Consider the following 19,727-nt stretch of genomic DNA (forward strand, 5'->3'; position numbering starts at 1 on the left):
TCATGGTGATCATTTTGTAATGTACAAAAATATCTAACAACTATGCTGTACACTCAGAACTAATATAATACTATAAGTCAACTATACTTCAATTAAAAAATAAAAAATGAAAAATCACCCCTCACCCCCCACAAAAGGAACTAACAAATACATTTAGAACACCCTCCCCAAAGATCCAGAAAATGGGAACCTTGAAAGGAAGGGAGCTTCAAATATCAACCCCTGGGGTCTTTGGAGCCAGCTGACTTTAAGTTTAGCTGTTTCTCCAACCGTAGGAGAAAAGTAATCAGATTCGCAATTGTTTTTAGCTACGAACCCTCTCTTTGAGTGAAATCTAATGAAACAACCCAACATGTAAAATAGAAGACTATGATAGTCAAAAGCAGATTTATTCTTATAGTTTAGTTTCAAAAACAAACAAACAAAAAAATCATCCAGTGGTTACGAGGAATCTAGGAAAACCTGTCCCAGTAATGCCAGCTTCGAGGTGAAGGGTTGACTAGGGCAGCTGAGAAGTGGGATTTTCTGCTTGGCAGACTTCTCCCTTGCCTGGTCATGGTTTTCAGGTGAGGAGGGTGTTTCTGGCCCTGCTGGGGGTTCCCATGGCCCGGAGCTCATCGTTTTTTTCTGAAATCTCGACCTATTTCGTTTGAGAGAGTAGAATTCCCTCATCAAATCTTCCACTTCCCACTGTTCTTCCTTCAGCCTCCGGCAACAGTGCAGGGCAGCAGGGTCGATGGGGTGGGCTTCTGTGTTGAAGATGTAACCCCCAGCCCCCAGGATGCACTCCCCGTAGGGGGTTATCACTGCATCGAAGGTGGAGCCATTGTTGTGGATGAAGTTGGTCGGGTCAAACAGCAGGTAGAGGTATTTCACAGTCTCGGCCAGGAAGAAGGACTCCATCCGGTTGTCAAGCTTGTGGTCTCGCAGATCTTTGATCTTCCACGTAGGAGAGGGAAGCAAGTCAGAACAGCCTCAGAGTGCAGCAGAGAGGGTCAGGGGAGGTCCATTAGGAATTCCCGCTCTGCCATTAAGTGGCCTAGAGGCTTTGGGAAGATCACTTAACTTTTCAGAGCTTTTCCCTTTTCCCAGCCGTCATCATCTCTCACCTGGGTTATCACAACTTTCAACTGGGCTTCCTGCTTCCATCCTTACTCTAATGTATATTTATGTTGTAAGTCTTACCTGTCACTTCTCCACTGAAAACCCTCTGTTGATACCCCATTTCCCAAAGACTAAAATTCAACCCCTTATCACGGCCTACCATGTCCTTCGTGATGTGGCTCTGCTCCCTCCCTGACCTCATCTCTTCCCACTCTCTCCACCCGGCCTTTCTGTTCTGTGGACAAACACGCTGCCACCCTGGTTCTGTGCATTGGTGTTCTTTCAGCCCGGAGCGCTCTCCTTCAGACATCCTCCCAGCAAGCTCCTCTGCTTCCTTCAAGTCTTTGCTCAAATGCTGCCTCATCAGAACGGTCTTCCCTGGCTTCCCTATGTGACAATCTCCCATCCCATTTATCCCATCCTTTTGTGATTATAAACATTGATCTAATCATCCCCTTTCATGCCGTAAAAATGTAGCATCATTTACTTAGCTATTCCTCCCTTCATGGACATTAAGGTGGTTACCAAGTTTTTGCTCATATAAGCAACCAATTAGGAATCTTTATGAAGAAAAATTCATACTGAGCTTACAGTCAGGGATGAGTAAGTATACTTGCTGCAAACATTTATTTCAGATTCTCAGAATTAGTGATACATTTTGTTAAACAAAACTAAGTCTCAGTAGACATCTATTTTACACAAAAAAGTAACTCAAGTATGAACTTGATGTACCGAGAATTATGATTCTCTTGCCCTGTTTGCCAAAGGCCAAGGACTCAGATGCCTGTTCCCATGATCCACTTTGGAAGGGCTCCAAAGAGCTTCATTTTCATGGAAATAAGTCAAGAGTTCCTAAGGCCCCAGTGGGCTCATCCACTTTGGCTCTTCACAAAATACAACATATTAGAAACTAAAACATATCATTGTTTCACTTTTCCCCTACACATATAAGTCTTTTGTTTAAAAATATGTATCTGTCTTACTTAAAGGATATAATCACGTTATAACTTTTTGACAAAGAAAGGCTTTTTGTTTGTTTTTGATTCCATACCCTAAAAAAGCCACTGAAGGTGAATTTTCTTCCAGACTATTCTCTTACACATCTGGTTTTTACATGTCCACAACCACTGTTTAATATTTATATCTTGCCTGCTTGGGTCCTCCAAGGATGTGACATGGCTCTCACCCTTGACCCTTTCAATCCATTCTCCACAGAGCAGCAAGAGTGATCTTTCCAAAATACAAATCAGAGTATGCTACTACTCTGCTGTAAATCCTAACAATGTTTCTCATTCCAGGCAGAACAAAATCCAAGCTCTTCCCCACAGCTCATACAACGTGATCTAGCCCCTGCCTACCTCTGGGACTCTATTTTCTCCACTTTCCTCCTTGCTCACGCCCTTCCAGCCACACTGGCCTTCTTTCTGTCTCCCAGATACACATTCATTGTTTTTCCTACTAAAATGTCAGCTCAGGGGCTTGGTCTTTCTTCATTGCTATAACCCTCAGCATCTGGCCCGTGAAAGACACTCAATAGATATCCATGAGACCAGGAGGGCTGTTTCATTAAGGATCCCCTGGTTTGCATTTAAGGCTGTGGGACTCTGTACTTCCCTTCTAGAATCCATTTTATAGACCTTTTCACAGAACGTTTCACAAAGTAGCCTATCCAGACAGCTAAAGGATCTCTGAAGCAGGGAGAATGCCAAGGGCATGGAGTCAAGTCCCCGGGAACTAATCCTAGCTCCACCTCTACTAGTGATGTGACCTTCAACAAGGCTCCGACCTTCTGTTCTTCAGCCTCCCCATCTACAAAATGAAGGCACTGCTGACCTCTCTAAGGTCTCTTCTGGTGCTAATATACCAGAGGCTCTTCAGCAGCAGGGGGAGACATTTCCCAACTTTGGGGCCCATGGAAATACTTACTGTAGCAAATCCACACTCCACCTTGCTGATTTTTTCAATGGATTCCACAGCATCTCTTCCGAGTTCTAAGAGGGTGGGATCCCCCGTGGCACGGTAGAGGTACATTGCACTCTCAATAAGTTCTGCAAAGTTCAAAGCAGACCTTCCTTACTAGTGGCTGAGCAAGAAAGTCTTGGGGCCCAAATGGAGCAGTAAGAAACTCTTCCCCCCATACCTTGCCCACAGGGCCCCAACTAGGAGGAACACAGGACAACTCACTCAGTGCTGAGTTTTCAGAGCCACTATACCCGAAGTCTGAAGCTTAGTGGAGACCAGCATTAAAATGGACCACGGATTCCCATCCCAAGGGAGATACAGACATCCAGGCTCTGGGATAGGGGAGATGGCAGAGGCTGCTGCCTATCTCCTAATATCTGTTCCCTCCTTCTTCCTTAGTAATAGAGTATCTAATTTTATCCAAGCACATGGCTGCCTAGATTAACAACTATTCCCAGCAAGTAGGTGTGGGATTGAGGTCCCTGACACCAAACAGAACCATATAAAACCTGAAAATCAGAGAGAAGTAAATTTTTGTTTTTAATTAAGCCACTACTTTTTCTCTGTCACTTACAGTCTAACTTAATCCTAAAACTTGAAAGAGTATGAGCCTGTCATTATAAGGCCCTTCCCAAGATGGGATAGACAACAAGATGAAGGTTAAGACATTCAAAGGTCAACCTTCAGGTCGGGGGTTATAGCTCAGTGGTAGAGCGTGTACTTGGCATGCATGAGGTCCTGAGTTCAATCCTCAGTGCCTCTGTTAAGGGAAAATAAAATAAAATAATTTTTTAAAAAGAGTCAACTTTCAATCCAGCAAAGATGCAGCCATCAGTTCATTGTGCCCAGAACAACCGGAATGTGACCTTCAGACCTGGGCCCCACCGTAAGAATATTGGTCAACAGGAGTTGGTCCAGATGAGAATATTTATTCCAGAGAAAAGAAAACCCAGCAAAATGTGTTTGCTGCTTTCAGATACCTAGAGGGCTGTTATGGAAAAGAAAGATTTGACTTCTAGAGTGGGCCTCATGGGCAGAAGCTGTAACTCCATAGACTTTTCTCCTTCTTCATCTGTCTTTTCTCAGGGAGGAAAGATCTACTTTCCTCTGCCTATACCAACCTCTCCTCCTCATGTTCTACTTCCTATTTCCTCTTGGGTCTTGATCAGCACTCTTCTCCGATTTCGATTTCTTATTTTTGGAGAAAAAAAAATCTCTGCCTATGTCCCCAGTTTTCTCCTACTTCTCCCCTACTTTACCCCACAGGCCTCTAGACACTAGCTAATCTAACTGCTCATATTCAAAGACACGGATTTGGGGCACATTTACGAGATGAACACACTGTGCATGTCCAAAGACAGAAAAGGTGGAGCCCTCGTGGGAAGTCTCTCCTTATGCTTCTCACAGCTGGCAAGCTCAGTGCACCCAGGGCCAAGCATCTTGTTTCTTGTTTTCTCTTCCTCACACTTGGGCCTACATGTGCTAGGAATTGCTTTAATTTCCTGTATATCTGGCCAACTCTCTTGAAGAGAGAGACAACCCAAGGTTTAGATTTGGACTTAGGGGGAAGTAAAGGCCCTCAGAGGCTTTTAGGCTAGGTTCTGTATTCCAATACTGCTGATCAGATGCAGGTACCAGAGCATTAGGCACTGGCCGGTCTAACTATAGAACAGGACCGTTATCTCCCAGTCACTATTATTTTGGGGTAGGAAGGGTGACTGGCCTAAGGCATTACTGGATTCCTGGCTGTGGTGCTTACTTTCCACTGATGCCTTCCTGCCAGCCTATCCTGCAAACGGAACAGGTTGCCTCTGTAAGCAGTGAGCCTCCATCACTGGCAGTAACTGAACAAAGATTAGATAACCAGTTGGCAGGGCTATTACAGGGGGACTTCGATTAGAGGACCTCTCAGGTTCCCTCTACCCCTGAGAATGCACAAGCCTAAGTCTTTCTTACATTTAGTCCCAAACCTTGTCTTCATTTCATCTATTTGTAACACAGGATACAGTACCTTCTGAGCATTTTCTCTTTTTCAAAAAAAAGAAAAAAAGCCCTGAGAAATAACAAAAACAGCAGGGGAGGGTATAGCTCAAGTGGTAGAGCACATGCTTAGCATACACAAGGTCGTGGGTTCAATTCCCAGTACCTCCGTTAAAAAATAAATAAATAAAAACTTAATTAACTACCCACCTCAAAAAAAAAAAAAAAAAGGAAATACCAAAAATGGCAGCCTCTAAGGAGTCAAAAGTGACTTGCTCTTTCCAGTTGTTACTTCCTCTTCTGTTCCTCCTCTAAGACTCCCACAACAATTACTTAGAGAAGGAAGGAAGTTGGGTAGAGGAGGGCAGAATGTGCAGAAGCCACTAGAAGGCCCATCCCACAGCTAAAAGGCATTCAGGTGGGAAGAGTCTAAGACAATAATAACCTAACCTATTTAGGGGTAGGGGTGACCATGTGCTGAATAAGCTTCCTTCCTCCATCCCCCTTTCCCTTCCCCTCCTCACAGTGTTTAACTTTCCTTCAGTGAATCAGAAAATCAGAGCTGGAAAGGAACTTGGGAGATTTATCTAGTGTGTAGTCCCTTCCTTCTTGACATCTTGACTTCTGACCTGCAAATGGGGAGGTGGACAAGAATGGATGATTCATTCCTGAATTCCACTCCAAAGTTCCAACATTCATTCCACAGATGCATAATTTATCTGACCTGACCCAGTGATTTACGAAGTTTGCCTGCACGTCTGAAATCCTGATGGCAGGAACTCAAAAGGAGTCAACTTGGCTTTTTCCAGCTCACTCATTCATTCAAGTGTGAAAGAGCATATGATGTACTGGGTTCCAGTCCCAGCTCCTACACTTAACAGCTGGCATTTCAACCTACTATGCTTCAGTTTGCTTCTCTGAAAATATAGGGATAAATAATTCCCAGCAGGAAAACCACCCAGAGCCACTGGAAGAAGGAGATGGGAAAAAAAGGATGTGTGGGCACCTGATAGACAAAGAGCCTCATAGAAACATGAGGATTTGGGGTTTGGAGAATCAGAGTCTGTGGGCTGGTGTTGGGTCAGAGATGCTGCTTACCTGGCCGAAGTGGGTAGCCCTCCCGCTTCTCCACTGTATATCCCTGAGGAATGTTGTAGAATTCTGGGAGCCCCCCAAACTGCTTCCATACGGTGTAGTAGTTGAGGAAGGTCCTCATGGCATTGTCAATGTCCCCAATGAGGCTCTGGAAAAGAGAAGTGGCTGTCAGGCAAGCAGCCACCAGGCAGAAAACCCACATACAAAACCCCACATACACCCTCAGCGAAAAGAGGAAGCAAGGGCTTTGGAGCCAAAAAGACCTACGATCAATCCCTGAGTTGGCCGTTTACTCACTGTGCAGCCTCAGACCAGATACTTAACTTCTTTGAGCTTCATCTATAACATGCAAAATACAACGTATATTTTACATTGTTTTGAGGGACAGAGGTTGTATACATAGTCCCTGCCCACCAGCACGTGCTTGGTCAATGCTGGCTACTAAAGTTTTTAAATAGGTAAGTTAGCCATCTGATTCAAAATTCTAAGAAAGGAAAAAGGTTGACTGTATAAGTCTCACTCCCATCCTAACCCCAGTGGATAACCATTTTGTATTAGTTTGTAAACATAAGCAAAGATGTATGAGTATATGTTATTTCTCTCACATTAAATATAGCTTATCAAATACACTGTTCTGTAGTTTCCTTTACTCATTTAACAATATATCTTGATTTTTTTCCATGTAAGTACATAAAGTACTCCCTCCTCCTATTCATATAGTTGCACAGTATTCTATTACTTGGACCATAATTTAATTAGTTCCCTATTGATAGCTAGTTGGCTTGTTTCCAATCTTTTGCTATTTGCTATAACAATCAATGCTGCAATAAATAACCCTGCACATACGTCACCTCAAACATATGTCAGGCATATCTGTAAGATGAACTTCCAGAATTAGGATTGCTGAGTCAGAGGATATATGTATTCGTAATTTTACTAGTTGTTCCTAAGTAACTGTTAATATAAACTCACAGGGAAACAGCTGACTTCCTTGACATCTCCACTGGATGTCTCAGGGACAGAACAAACTTAACATTTCCCAAACAAAATTCTTAGTTCCCTGATTCTCCCACAAAGTTGCCTCCCTACTCTCATCTCTTTCCCTTCGCGGGAAATGGCACCATCTTCCAATGATTTACTCCGACCAGATACCTGGTGGCCATCCTTGACTCCTCCCTCCTCCCTCTTCCCCCATCCCTACGTCCATTCCATCAGAAACTCCTATCAATTCCCTCTGTGCAGCCTCAGGACTCTTCTCTCTTTATCTCCAGAGCCACCACTTGTACACTAACATCTTGCACTGGGATGACCTCAAAGGCCCCCTCACTGGTCCCACCATGTCTTCTCTAGCCCACTTTTCCCAAGATGGCCAGAGTAACTGCCTTCCTACATACTACAGACCTCAGTGGCTTTCCATGGGCTCAGAGTAAACTCAAGACACCTCACCACGGCCCTCAAGGCCCTGTGCAATCTGATCACTGCAGACCTTCCAGTGACCAATCTTTCCCTTCCCCAGACTGTGGCCATTCTGTTTTTCTGTCTGATAAACACCCTACTCTTTCCTGTTGCAGGACCTTCACACATCATGTTTCCTTTGCCTGGAACATCATCCCCACCCCATTCTTCACATTTCAGCTTGAGCATCACCACCTGAGAGGTCTTCTTGTCTAAAGCAGGTCCCCATCCAATAGTCTCTCTTTTAGCCTCTCATTTGTTTCCTTCATTGCAACTTATTATTTTACGAATTTGTCTAAGTTTTTCTTTGTGTCTCACTCTCTATAAACTTCATGAGGGCAGGGCCTGGAATACGGCAGGCACTCAAATGTTTCTTGAGTAAATGAACAAATTTAACATCTATAAGCCTCCTTTCTTCGTCTATGAAACAACGCTTACCTCGGTGTGTTGTGATGATTCTGTGTAAAATGCCTGGCACAGAAATCACTCTTCCATAAATATTTAATTTATCACCTTTATGTGCCAGACAGCCTGCTAGGCACTGAAGAGATTAGCATTATTATAACCTCACAGAGAAATACCCCAGGACCCCTTCCCAAGCCAGGAAAAGTCCCACACACAGCACACAAATCCTGTGCAAATTGAGATGGCACAGGGTGATACATACATACAAAGGAATATTATTCAGCCTTAAAAAGAAGGAAATTCTGATACATGCTATAAGCATGAAACTTGAGGACATTACACTAAATAAAATAAGCCGGTCATCAGAAGACAGAAGCTGTATGATTCCACTTATATGAACTACCTAGAGTAATCAAAATCATAAAGATAGAAAATATAATCGTGGTTGTCAGGGACTGGGGAGAGAGAATGGGGAGTTAGTGTTTAGAAAGTACAGAATTTCAGTTTTACAAGATGAAAAGAGTTATAGGGATGGACGGTGGTGCTGGTTACACGACAATCTGAACATGCTAAATGCCGTTGAACTGTACACTTAAAATGGCTAAGATGGTAAATTGTATATTATGTGTATTTTACCACCATAAATAAAAAGAGGAAAAAAATAAAATCATTTATTTTTTCTTCCATTATTGGGTATTTAGACCATTTCTAGTTTTTCTTTGTCATGAACTTTGTTGCTATGAATATCTGTACACAGGCTATATCTTTCCTTCTTGAATCATTTCCCTGGGAACACTCACAGAAATGAAATTATGTAAAGTCACAGGGTGTGAGGGTGTGATCAGTTCTATGGCTGGGTTGTACAATCAGGTTTTCCAAAAGGGATTTAGTCACAAATAGTTTTAAGGAGATAGATTTCCAGATCCTCAACTTTCCTAAAATGGATCTGCCTGAAAAGATGCTTGTAACACAAAGGCAGGCTATCCATTCTCACTGTCCCTTCCACAAGTGTCCTTCTACTGTTTTTACAAAAGCAAGGTGTACCCATTAACAACTTCCAACCTTACTGTGGAACATAATCCTGGGATATAAAAACTTCCTTGACCACTAATCTAGGTTAAATTTAAAGTATTAGTTTGGGTGTTGAGAAAAATGAATGGCTCTAACCACTGGGTAACAAATCCTTCTACAAATCAGATGGCTTTCAAGTCTTTGCTTTCAAGAAATTGAAAGAGGAACTGGTCAAGTTGTCAGCAGAGAGATCATTAAAAATAATTTTTGGTGACAGGTCATTGTGATTTTTTTAATCATATAAAGACTGATCATATAATATTGCCACCTTTGCAGGTCAAAAATGGTTGGGTGCTGGCAATTTTATATGATTCAATCTGTTAACTCAATGATTTCAAAGAACTAAATGATACTGCAATAATCAAATTCCTGCCATCTCCATCTACTTATTTCTGTGCATAGATTCCTCAGCACTTACAACTAAAGAAATTAAAAGCAGGAATAAAATTGATGCTTAACTGTGCCCCGTTTTAGCAATATGCATTTATTCATGCACAAATACATGAGCTACTTAAAAATAAAAAAAGCCCCCAAAATCTCATTAAGGAATGCACTTCCAATAAAATTGCTTTCAGGTTTATAATTATCAAAAATTATAAGCTGTAAATGTTGGTTTAATCTTTACATACTAACTAATGATAAATAAATCCAGAAGAAAATAAATTTAATACTCATAGCCTATGATCACAGGAAACTTCAAAATATTTTAAATTTCTATGTATGGACAAATTTTGTCACAGAAGCATATGATAGAGTGGTCAATAAAATGCTTTCAGCATAAAATATAATAATTAGGATAAAATCTCGTTGGGGTAGTAGAATAGAAATATGAGTTGGAGGAGAAAAAGGAATGGTATGCAACTATTAAAACTCATAAGATTAAAAACCTGCAAGGGACTCTATAATTTTTCAAAATTGTTTTAGGGGACACTGAAGCAATAAAATTTGAAGATCTTGGAAGGGTTGGACCAATATTTAATATTATCAACAACTTCCCTCTGAGCCTGTTTCCCCATCTGTAAAATGAGAGGGTTGGCTAAAAGTATACAATGGGGAACTAGTTAAATAAATGGCAGTATGTCTGTTCCCTGGAATAAATGCAACTCTTTAAAAAAGTAAAATTGATCTATGTGTATCAATAAAGAATGAGCTCCAAGATATAATCAGTAAAAAAGAGCATAACTGGGACATTGTGCTGTACACCAGAAATTGACACGTTGTAATTGACTGTGCTTCAATTTAAAAAAAGAACAAAAATGCTCCTATTTATGTAAAGAAAAAAAGGGAGATAGGAATATGTATATATATATATTTTTATGTATATGGATTTCTGGAAAGATACACAAAAACTGGTACTAAGGGCTGGATCGGGGAGAGTATCTCAGGGTGGGGACTTGAGACTTATTTACCACTATATTCCTTTGTGTGCTTTAAATATTTACCACCATCTACATGTTAGTACTGTCTCTTAAGATGAAAAAAAAAACTATTTTATAAAAATATTTTGCTACACCTAGGGGGCAGATGAGATGGGCTCCAAGATCCCTTCCAGCTGCAACTCTCTCAGACTGTGTAATAGAAAAACATAACGATTGGCAGGCAGGCGGCCCCAGCTGCTTTCACGCCATTTCTCAAGAATGAGGATGTGTGACAGAGATGTCCAGCGGAGAAATGGGTGTTGCCAATGGCTATTACTGCCCAGCCTGGAAAGACACTGTCTGCTTTATTTTAAGCAGTACAACATTTCATAGCAAACTGGAAGCTCAGTTTCTGACACCTTAAAGCTCCCCTTGGAAAATTCTGTTTGGCAGAAACTTAAATCTGCCTAATTCACTCTAAGCCTCTCTTCCATCCCCAAATCACCCCTCCAATAAAAGTACTCAAACAACCACAGTATCTTATTTGACTTACACATCAGAATGAGCTTGCTTTGCCAGCCACCCTCTCTGACCACTCCTACCTGAAGACCAGGCCAGTAGGCCTCCAGAGACTGGAAGACCGGCATGGACACAGTCCCCTTGTACATCTGCACCCACAGGTACCAGTCATCAAAGCGGGTATAATTCCGAATGGCTTTGTTATACTCTGCAGTGGAGATAAGATAATGGACACATCAGTGATTAGGGAGATGAAAGGTAAGCTTTGACAACAGCAGCACAGACTTAAACTTTTGATGACCTAGCCTCGAGGTAGACTAGGATGCAAGGAGGCATAGAGGAAGGAGCACAGGTTCTGGTGTCAGACTTCCAAGCTCAAATTCCAGCTCCAGCTTTTACCACTTGCTAGCTGTGACTTTGGACAAGTTTTTCCCTCTTAAGCCTATCTTATTAACTATAAAGTGGGGAGAGTAATGTTATATACCTCATGGGATTGTTCAGTCATTTATTCACTCAACAATATTCACCAAGCACCTATTAGGTGCCAGGCATCTAAGGGGTGGCAAACAAGACAAAGTCTGGCCCTCAGGGAGTTGCCACTCTAGTGGGAACTTGAATTTAAAACTCCCCCTCGACTGTAAATCCATGAGAGCTAGGACTTTATTTTGTTCACTGCAGAATCCCTAACATGAAGATCGTATGTAATAAACATGCACAATAAATATCTGAATGAAAGAAGTACCAAATACACATGCAAATAAATAAGACAATCTCAAATAGTGTTGTAGGAATTAATGAAACAGTCCATGTTCAGTGCTTGGCACAGCCCTTGACACCTCAGTGGTATTCAATACATATTTGCTGAATAAATGAATGGTAGCTATAACTACTAGGTGCCCAACAACTTCTTAATATCATTATCACTAGTGTCTAAGGGCCTGGAGGGTAACATGTTTTTATTCAATAGGCATGAATCTACTAGCTACCTCGTGCAAAGCACTGTGGGAAACGCAAAGATTAATAAGGCCGGATGCAGCAGTCAGCTGGTAGAACTGTCACTGTGACGACAGCTGACCGCAAGAAAGATGTTGATGGCCCTCAATTCTGAGGAAGGATCAAGCTATTTCTTGAGCAAAGTGATATTTAAGCTGAACCTTGAAGGGTGAACAGAATTTGGACACAGAAAATTAGGAGCAAAGGTGTTCTAGGCAAAGGAAACACCACATGCAATGGCCAGGAAATAAAAAATCCAAGGCTGTGCACTGAGAAGGCAGCACAGTTCCGTTGGCTCTTGCACAAAAGCATGAGGAGGTGCCGTGACATCACGTGGGCAGTATAAGTCCATGGAGGCTCTGAATGCAGACTCAGGTATTCAGAACTGATTCTGTAGGTGCTTGGGAGCCACTGACAGTTTAGAAATAAACTACATGTTAACAGGAAAAACCATGGGGAGAACCCCCTTGCCCTGCCCTTTTTACCTAGGAACATGGCCATGAGCTTCTTATCCTGAAGCAGGATCGCTCCTTTCACCAGATACTCAAAGTAGGAGTCCACGCCAGCCCCGATGCCCGCGTCCTGGGCCACCCACTTGCCAGTGAGCACATCGATGTGGTTGCCAACCTGGGAGAGAGACATGTGGTCCCAAAGGAGAGCCCAAGACCAAACAACGCTGACTGCCCTGATCTCCCCACACCCCTGACTGCCTCGTGAGATGCAAGGCAGGAATCCCAGTGCTTCTTGGGAGACATGCAGGCTATAAGCGTACAGGGCTGGGGGGCAAGCCTGGATATTGGCCAGCTCTCCTACATATCTGTACAGCGGAGAGGCACCTCCTGCACATTTAAGAGGACTTAATTATACACACTGGTCAAAAAATGGAAAAAGAGCAATGACTTGGAGTGTTTATGCCCTGTCTAGAGTGAGTGTGAACTGGGAGATGAGAACTTGCTGTTTTCACAATGTCTCAGACTTCTCAGCCCCCAGCATGTGACCCCAGTATATAAAGACACAAGACATACTTTATATATTTCCATAAATCAACGCTGGAAGGACACCTAAGAAACTGATAGACGGGTTGCTTGTAAGGAGAGGGACTGGGAAGCTGGGGGACAGGGCCTCACAGATGGCACTGGGTGCTTTTCCATATCCCCTGACTTATGAACCATGTAAAACCATTTGAAAACAAATTTTAAGGATCTAAAAGAGGGGATATGTTGTCTATACAACTTAGACCCCAGTGGAAGCTGATAACTTCACCCAGTACTCGATCAAAGAAATAGCTAATTGTTCTGTGTTGGTTTGGGTCCCCCCAGGGGCAGACCCTCAGCAAGGAAGACAGGAAGTAGCTGATTTGTAAGGTGAGTCCCTGGGAACTGTGGTAGAAGGGGGTGAAAGTGAGGCAGGGCGGGGAGGCAGCCCACAAAGCGAGTGCCAACAGGCAAGTTACCATCATGGGAACTGCAGCTCCATCCCGCTGGGCAGCTCTAGGAGTCAGTGTAATGCACACGTCTCTGCATTGTCCTATCCGAGGGGCGGGAACAGTATCAGTCACTGAGAACTGCTCTGGGGTAGCATTAAGTCCTGGCACTTCCAGCCAAGAGCGGGCAGAGCAGGATCCAGGCACCAGAAGGCCAGTAAGCAAAGAGACATGGGTGATGGCAGTTGGCAGGCCAGTGTGCACAAAAAATGGTTAGGGCTGAGAAGATGTGAGTGGGGCAGCCATGAAGTCCACTGAGGTTCCAGTGCTTGAAAAAACACTGCCTGTGTCAGACTTACTGAGGGAGTGACTACAGGTCTCCAGAGTGGCACCTTCTTAAGGAATTTTCAAGCTCACATAGAACCAGACTTTGCATAAATACACCTCCACTTGAATCACTTTCAGACAATGCTGTCTTTATCTGTCATAATGACTCAGCAAGGAGGTCTTAATACGTCAGCGTGCCTGCTGAAGTAACTGTGGGTCAGAAAGGTTGAGTGACTTGCCCAGGGTGATACAGTTTCAATGTAGTGAAGCCAGGGCTCAAATCCAGTTCTGACTAAATCGAGTGCTATTTCCTGGACAGCTTTGGCTCAGTTACTGTTAGTTTCACTGGATTATCCAGTTGAGGAGCTGAAACCCACCTTAGAGATCACCTGGCCCAAAGTGTGTTAAATTTCCATGGGTTAACAGGTTTGGAGAAAAAAGGGAAGCTCTGGGGTCAGATAAGTTCTTGAAATGTTGAGGTAAGCAAAGTTAAGTAGACGTAGTTATCACAGGATTTCATAACCTTTAACCTGCTTATGTTCATTTGGACTCTCCAGAAAAGGGATTCTAGATACAGTGTGGCCCAATATTGACCAGGAATCATTTTTCCATAGAACAACCATTCAATGTTACTCAGAATTGGTTTTAAGAAATACAGTTTTATAAACAAAAAACAGTAAAAATGAGGGCCAGATAGGCTGACAATCTAAGGTCAGCGAGTGAGTCAGGGGCATGAAGCAGATGACCCACTTCCTAGAACTCAGAGAAGCTCAAGGAGTCAAAGCTTAACACAGCTCCCTTTCCTGCCAGAGGAAGTGCACTCAAGCTCTCCCCCTCTCTGTGCCAAAGCATGAATTAGAGGCTTGGTCTACTTTCGGTGTCATGAGCCTAAGTCTTGGACCACTCCTGAGGTCATCCTTAGTTTCCTTTGGCTGGATTCCAACTTATTGCTCAGAGCCCCAAGCCTCAAATGCAGGGGCCAAGGTGGTCCACTTGGCCAGACAGGAAGGATGGCAGCAGACTTACCAGCCCAATATCTGACCGGCTCTCCCAGAGGCGCATCAGAGCCACCCTGGCCACTTCTTCGAACACAGGGTCACCAGTGAGGCTGCTCAGGGTGGCAAATTCCACAATAAAGGTCCCGATTCCTGCCGTACAGGTGACAGGAGTCTCTCCTGGGTTCACGCCATGAAGCAGGTTCACTGTTCCATACGGCATGCCAGTGGGGGTCTGGAAGGCTGAACAATCGAAGAATTAAGAACCCAGACAGGAGCAGGGAGGTAGGGATGGCTGGACAGAGGCCCAAAGGCTGTGGCCTTGGCCAGCGCTTCCCTCTCTATCTTCTGAGTGATCTGCTAGAGACTGAGCCAGAGAAGGATAAATGTCACAACTGGAGGGCTTTTAGTGGCCACCTAACCCAGATGCCGCCAAAAACTGCTCCACGTGTCTTAGGTTCTTGCCTGTGGTGAGGAGGGAGGCAGTGGGCTACACTCTATGTTATCACTCTCTACACATGCTCACTTCAGCTAGAGCAGCTCTACTTTACTTATTTAATACAATGCCTTCAGAGGACAACTTTGTGTAAAGCAGATGGGCCATAAGCCATAGGCAGTAGTGCGGGCTGGTGTGACAATGAAGAAGCTGATCATTTTTTTTTTTAAGAATTTTTGAAACATTTGTTCAGTGTCCTTTTATTTATTTACTTTTATTTTTAATGAAGGTACTGGAGATTGAACCCAGGACCTCATGCATGCTAAGCATACGTTCTACCACTGAGCTATACCCACTGCCCCCCTGCCCCATTCATATCTTTTTAAAACACCATTCCGACCAAATGAAACATATCTGCAGACCATAAACAGAGGAGCCAGTTTAAGATCTCTGCTCTAAAGAAAGAACTTTAGGGGTCGTGGTATTAAAGGGGAAAAAAAGGATATAAACCACTGGACTGCTGATAAAGTTCAATCCTCAATTCACAGGTAGGAAAAGTCATGCTTATAAAGAGGTGACTCAAAGGTCACACAGAGAGAGCCAAATGGAGCTGGAAGGGGAATGACTGCCATATGCCCACTCCCTTTCCCCTCCCCCCCCATAGGCCCAGGGCCCTGCCCACCCCACCCTAATGCCTCCCAGTTCAAGGCAAGGAACTTGCCAGAGGCAGAGATTTCCTCTCGAGCTGAAAGGTCAGACAACCCCAGAGAAACCAATGCGTCACCAAACTGTGAACAAGGTTGTCAAAACTTCCAAGAACCACGAGGTCCAGCAGCTTTACTGTAAGAGGAGAAGCCTGCTATCCGGCAGACGTAAGTGGCAAGCAAGGAGAATTCAAGTCATGACCAAGGAGGGTTCAAAGGAATTGTTCAGGGAAGTCAGGCAGGGTTAAAAAGACAGGGAGTGACCAATCCTGTTTCTCAGCCTGGATGGTAGATACATTGCTGCTGGCTTCAATATTTCTATTCTCAATACAAAAAAAAAAATTTTTAATGACCAAAATAAAACGAAGGGAGTGACTAGGCTGAGTTTCCTCTACGGACGAGTCACACCAGACATGATGTTTGTAGGGAGACATGCAGGCCATGAGCAAGATCAGAACCCAGCTTGCTCCAGTCTCCTCGGCTCTTCCCCAAGGATGAGAGGCAAGTACTGCGTGAAAGGGAGAAGGGAGATGGACAAGTGGCTGGTGGAAAGCACAAGGTGACGTGTTTGGGTGTGAACGGCTCTCAGAGCCTCCACCACACCCTGACGAGAACACAGTGTCCAACTGATGCAGCCGAGCCCAGCCACTGTCCCACTGGACAAACACTGAGGCTTGGCCTGCAGCCCTGGACACGGCTGAGCTACAAAACAAGTCGCTCTCATTTCAACTGTGTTTGAGATTCTCCAAGAACGTTTTCCTTTCTAACCTCATTTTATGCCTCCCCAAAGGGAGGCAGGAATAACAACACCCACTTGATAGACAGGGAAACTGACCGGGGGGAGGAAGGGTGGCTTGGTCAAAATATTGGCTGGCAGAGCTGAGTCTAGAACCTGAGGTCCCCAATGCTCAGACCAAGGTTCTTCTCTGGAAGCCTTTAATTCCAGCCATATGTGGACCTGGGAGGAGGCAAAAGCACTCACTGAAATAAGGGCAAGAGCCTTCCACACACCAGGCTGGCCTTCAGCCCTCCCTGCAAACAGTAATGAGGTCAGCTCATCCATCCTAGTTCAGCCCTCAAAATGCCCAGGACTCTTCTCCACATTGGATGCCTAGAGGTAGAAATACCAAGTTTCAGGTGAGAAACACCAGGAAATAAATAATTCAGCAATGTCACTCTTGTCTCCAGCAAGAGAAGCAGGACCTACTGGACTTCATCTCTGCCCCATCTTGGTGTGGGTCTTACCTGGGAGGAGTTTTCGGGCTGCCTCCTCAGCCATCCTCAGGAGAGGTCCAGAGCAGGGCCATCCGGCCTCCACTTCCACTCCAGCCTTCTTTGATAGCAGGTGAGCAGACAGAAGTCCTCCTACCACTACAGATGGTACAAAAGCCAAGCGTCAGAGTCCCAAAGACCTTCCCCTTGTGCAAATTAAACCTAAATACTTTGTTCGGTGGCTCACTGGGAAGGGGCTAGAGCCACCTAGAGAAAGAATAGTCCTTAACCCACCAAATTGGTACAGTGCTAAGTTTACAAAGTTTTTTTTTTCTTGGTGGGTCACAAAAACAATGGCTATCTTTTTTTTAGTCCCTACTGTACACCAAGCACTAGGTACTATCATGCCCTCTTCAGACGAAGATGCTGAGGTTCAGAGAGGTTGACTGACTTGCTCTGGATCATCCATCTAGTAGGTGGTAGAGCCAGGTCTGTCTGACTCCACTGCACTTGGTCCCAAAGCCCATACTCATTGTACTTGGTCACTGTCCTCCAAGCCCCCCAAGACCAAGGAAGGGAGAGGAGGATACTTATTACTTTCATTTTATTCATTTATCTATTTCAATATATTATATACTATTTAGGACATAAAAAGACACAAAGGGTATATAGCTGGAAATATGGCCAAACAGATATCTCAAATGGTCCTCCCCCTAAAAAAAATTAGTGACCTTGAGCTTCAGTTTTCCCCTCCTCCTGATCAACAAGGAATAAGAGACAAAGGCAGGACCTACCCAAAGTGTGGAGTCTGATAAAAGATCCCTCCATAAAACTGGGATCTGGAAGAAGTACATACTCCGTGTAAGGTTGAATTAATGAAAAATTGTGCTCTACACTGGAATCTGACACAACATTGTAAAATGACTATAACTCAATAAAAAAAAAAGTTAAAGGTTCCTAACACTCAGACCAAGGATCTTCTCTGGAAGCCTTTTATTCCAGCCATATGTGGGCCTGGGAGGAGCCTTCAGCCACATGGCAGTAGTAAATAAAATACATATCTGGAAAAACTCACATTCGACCAAGGCCTCAAAGAACCCCACAGATAAAGTCTAGACAATAAGCATACATTAAAATATAAACAGATCATGAAACATACACAGAAACAAAGCATTATGAGTAAGGGCCAGCAGAAAAAACAGCAAGACAAGACTTCAGATATTGGAATTATCAGACACAGAACACAAAATAAGTACGTGTAATATATTTAAAGAAATAAAAGAAAGGTTGGAATACATGAGTAAGTAGCAAGAAATTATAAAAGTGATCAAGCCTATTTATAAAAGAACCAAACAGAATTTCTAAAAATTAAATATATAATAATTAAAATTTTTTTAATTTAAAATTATATAGATAGATTTAACAGCAGATAAGATATACCTGAAGAGAGGATTTGTGGGCTTGAAGACAAACTCAAAAAAAATTATTCAAAATGAAACACAGAGAGACAAAATGCTTTAAAAAAAATACAGAAGGGACCTGGAGGATACAGTAAGAAGGTATTATACATTTCTGATTGGAGTTCTAAAAAGAGAAGAGGTAAAAATGGGGGAGAGGCAATATTTGAAGAGAAAATAGTTCAGAATTTTCTAAAACTAATGAATATACCAATTCTTAGATCCAGGAATCCCAAGCAAAATAATAAAGAGAAATCCACATTTATATATATAAAATGATAAAAATGCAGAACACCACAGGCAAAAAAGCAGCCAGAGTCCATGTAATAGTGACTGTTAAAGCTGAGTGATGGGTACATCCAGTTCATTATACTGTTTTCTCTAGTTTTTTTGTATTTTTGAAATTTTCCAAACTTCAAAAAGTTGCCAAAACTTTAAAAAGTTTTTAAAAAGAGGGGGCAGTCAGAGTGAAGAGGAAAAAAAAAAACAGATTATCTACAAAGAAATAACAATTAGATGGACAGATTACTTCTCAACAATGACAATAAGATCAGAAGACAATAGAAAAATTTCTTCAACATGCTAAGACCAAAAAATCATCCACCGGGAGGTGGGAAGGCACTGGGATTTCAAAACGTAGAACAGATAAACAAGATTGTACTGTGTAGCACAGGGAAATATATACAGGATCTTGTGGTGGCTCACAGCGAAAAAGAATGTGACAATGAATGTACGTATGTTCGTGTATTACTGAAAAATTGTGCTCTACACTGGAATTTGACAAAACATTGTAAAATGACTATAACTCAACAAAAAATGTTTGTATATAAAAAAAAATCATCCGCCAGGAGCCATATGCCCTGCAAAAATATCCCCAGAGACCAAACAAAGACAATGAGATAAAGACATTTTCATACAAACAAAGCTGGGAAAGTTTGCCAAGAACACACCTGCACTAAAGGACATTCTAAAGGAAATACTTCAGGTAGAAGGAAGGGGATCACAGGTATAAGGTCTGAGACACAAGAAGAAAAGATGGTCCAAAAAGTGGTAAATATATGAGTAAATCTAAAACTTCAACTATACAGAACAACAATAATGTGTGGATGGCTTAAAACAAATAATTAAAATATGTAGCTATAGCATACAGGTAAGGATATCCTCAGAGCCAGGTTTTGTACTATTCAGGAGGAGAATAATTTTTCATTAATTTTAAATTTCGTTATGCTTG

At 42.8% G+C, this 19,727-nt stretch overlaps 2 protein-coding genes across 4 annotated transcripts in view; one reads left to right on the forward strand and one right to left on the reverse strand.

Annotated features, from left to right (window-relative positions):
- LOC116658005 (60S ribosomal protein L29-like) overlaps window positions 1-19,727 on the forward strand; it is an 801,314-nt gene that overhangs the window by 743,873 nt on the left and 37,714 nt on the right. The window lies entirely within an intron of this gene.
- The window catches only part of LOC102508945 (ER degradation-enhancing alpha-mannosidase-like protein 2), a 26,692-nt gene continuing 6,965 nt past the window's right edge, over window positions 1-19,727 (reverse strand). For 2 of the 3 annotated variants that reach the window (XM_014562536.2, XM_032462173.1), the window contains exons 5-12: window positions 17,834-17,878; window positions 17,073-17,198; window positions 14,719-14,930; window positions 12,428-12,569; window positions 11,033-11,157; window positions 6,145-6,289; window positions 3,031-3,152; window positions 1-939 (exon numbers count right to left, since the gene is read on the reverse strand). In XM_014562536.2, the coding sequence (XP_014418022.2) occupies window positions 442-939; window positions 3,031-3,152; window positions 6,145-6,289; window positions 11,033-11,157; window positions 12,428-12,569; window positions 14,719-14,930; window positions 17,073-17,198; window positions 17,834-17,878 (1,415 nt within the window). In that variant the 3' untranslated portion in view covers window positions 1-441. The remainder of the gene's footprint in view (window positions 940-3,030; window positions 3,153-6,144; window positions 6,290-11,032; window positions 11,158-12,427; window positions 12,570-14,718; window positions 14,931-17,072; window positions 17,199-17,833; window positions 17,879-19,727) is intronic. The other variant, XM_006188562.2, reaches the window with a different exon arrangement.

The sequence above is a fragment of the Camelus ferus genome, chromosome 19 (genome assembly GCF_009834535.1).
Source record: "Camelus ferus isolate YT-003-E chromosome 19, BCGSAC_Cfer_1.0, whole genome shotgun sequence".
NCBI lineage: Eukaryota > Metazoa > Chordata > Mammalia > Artiodactyla > Camelidae > Camelus > Camelus ferus.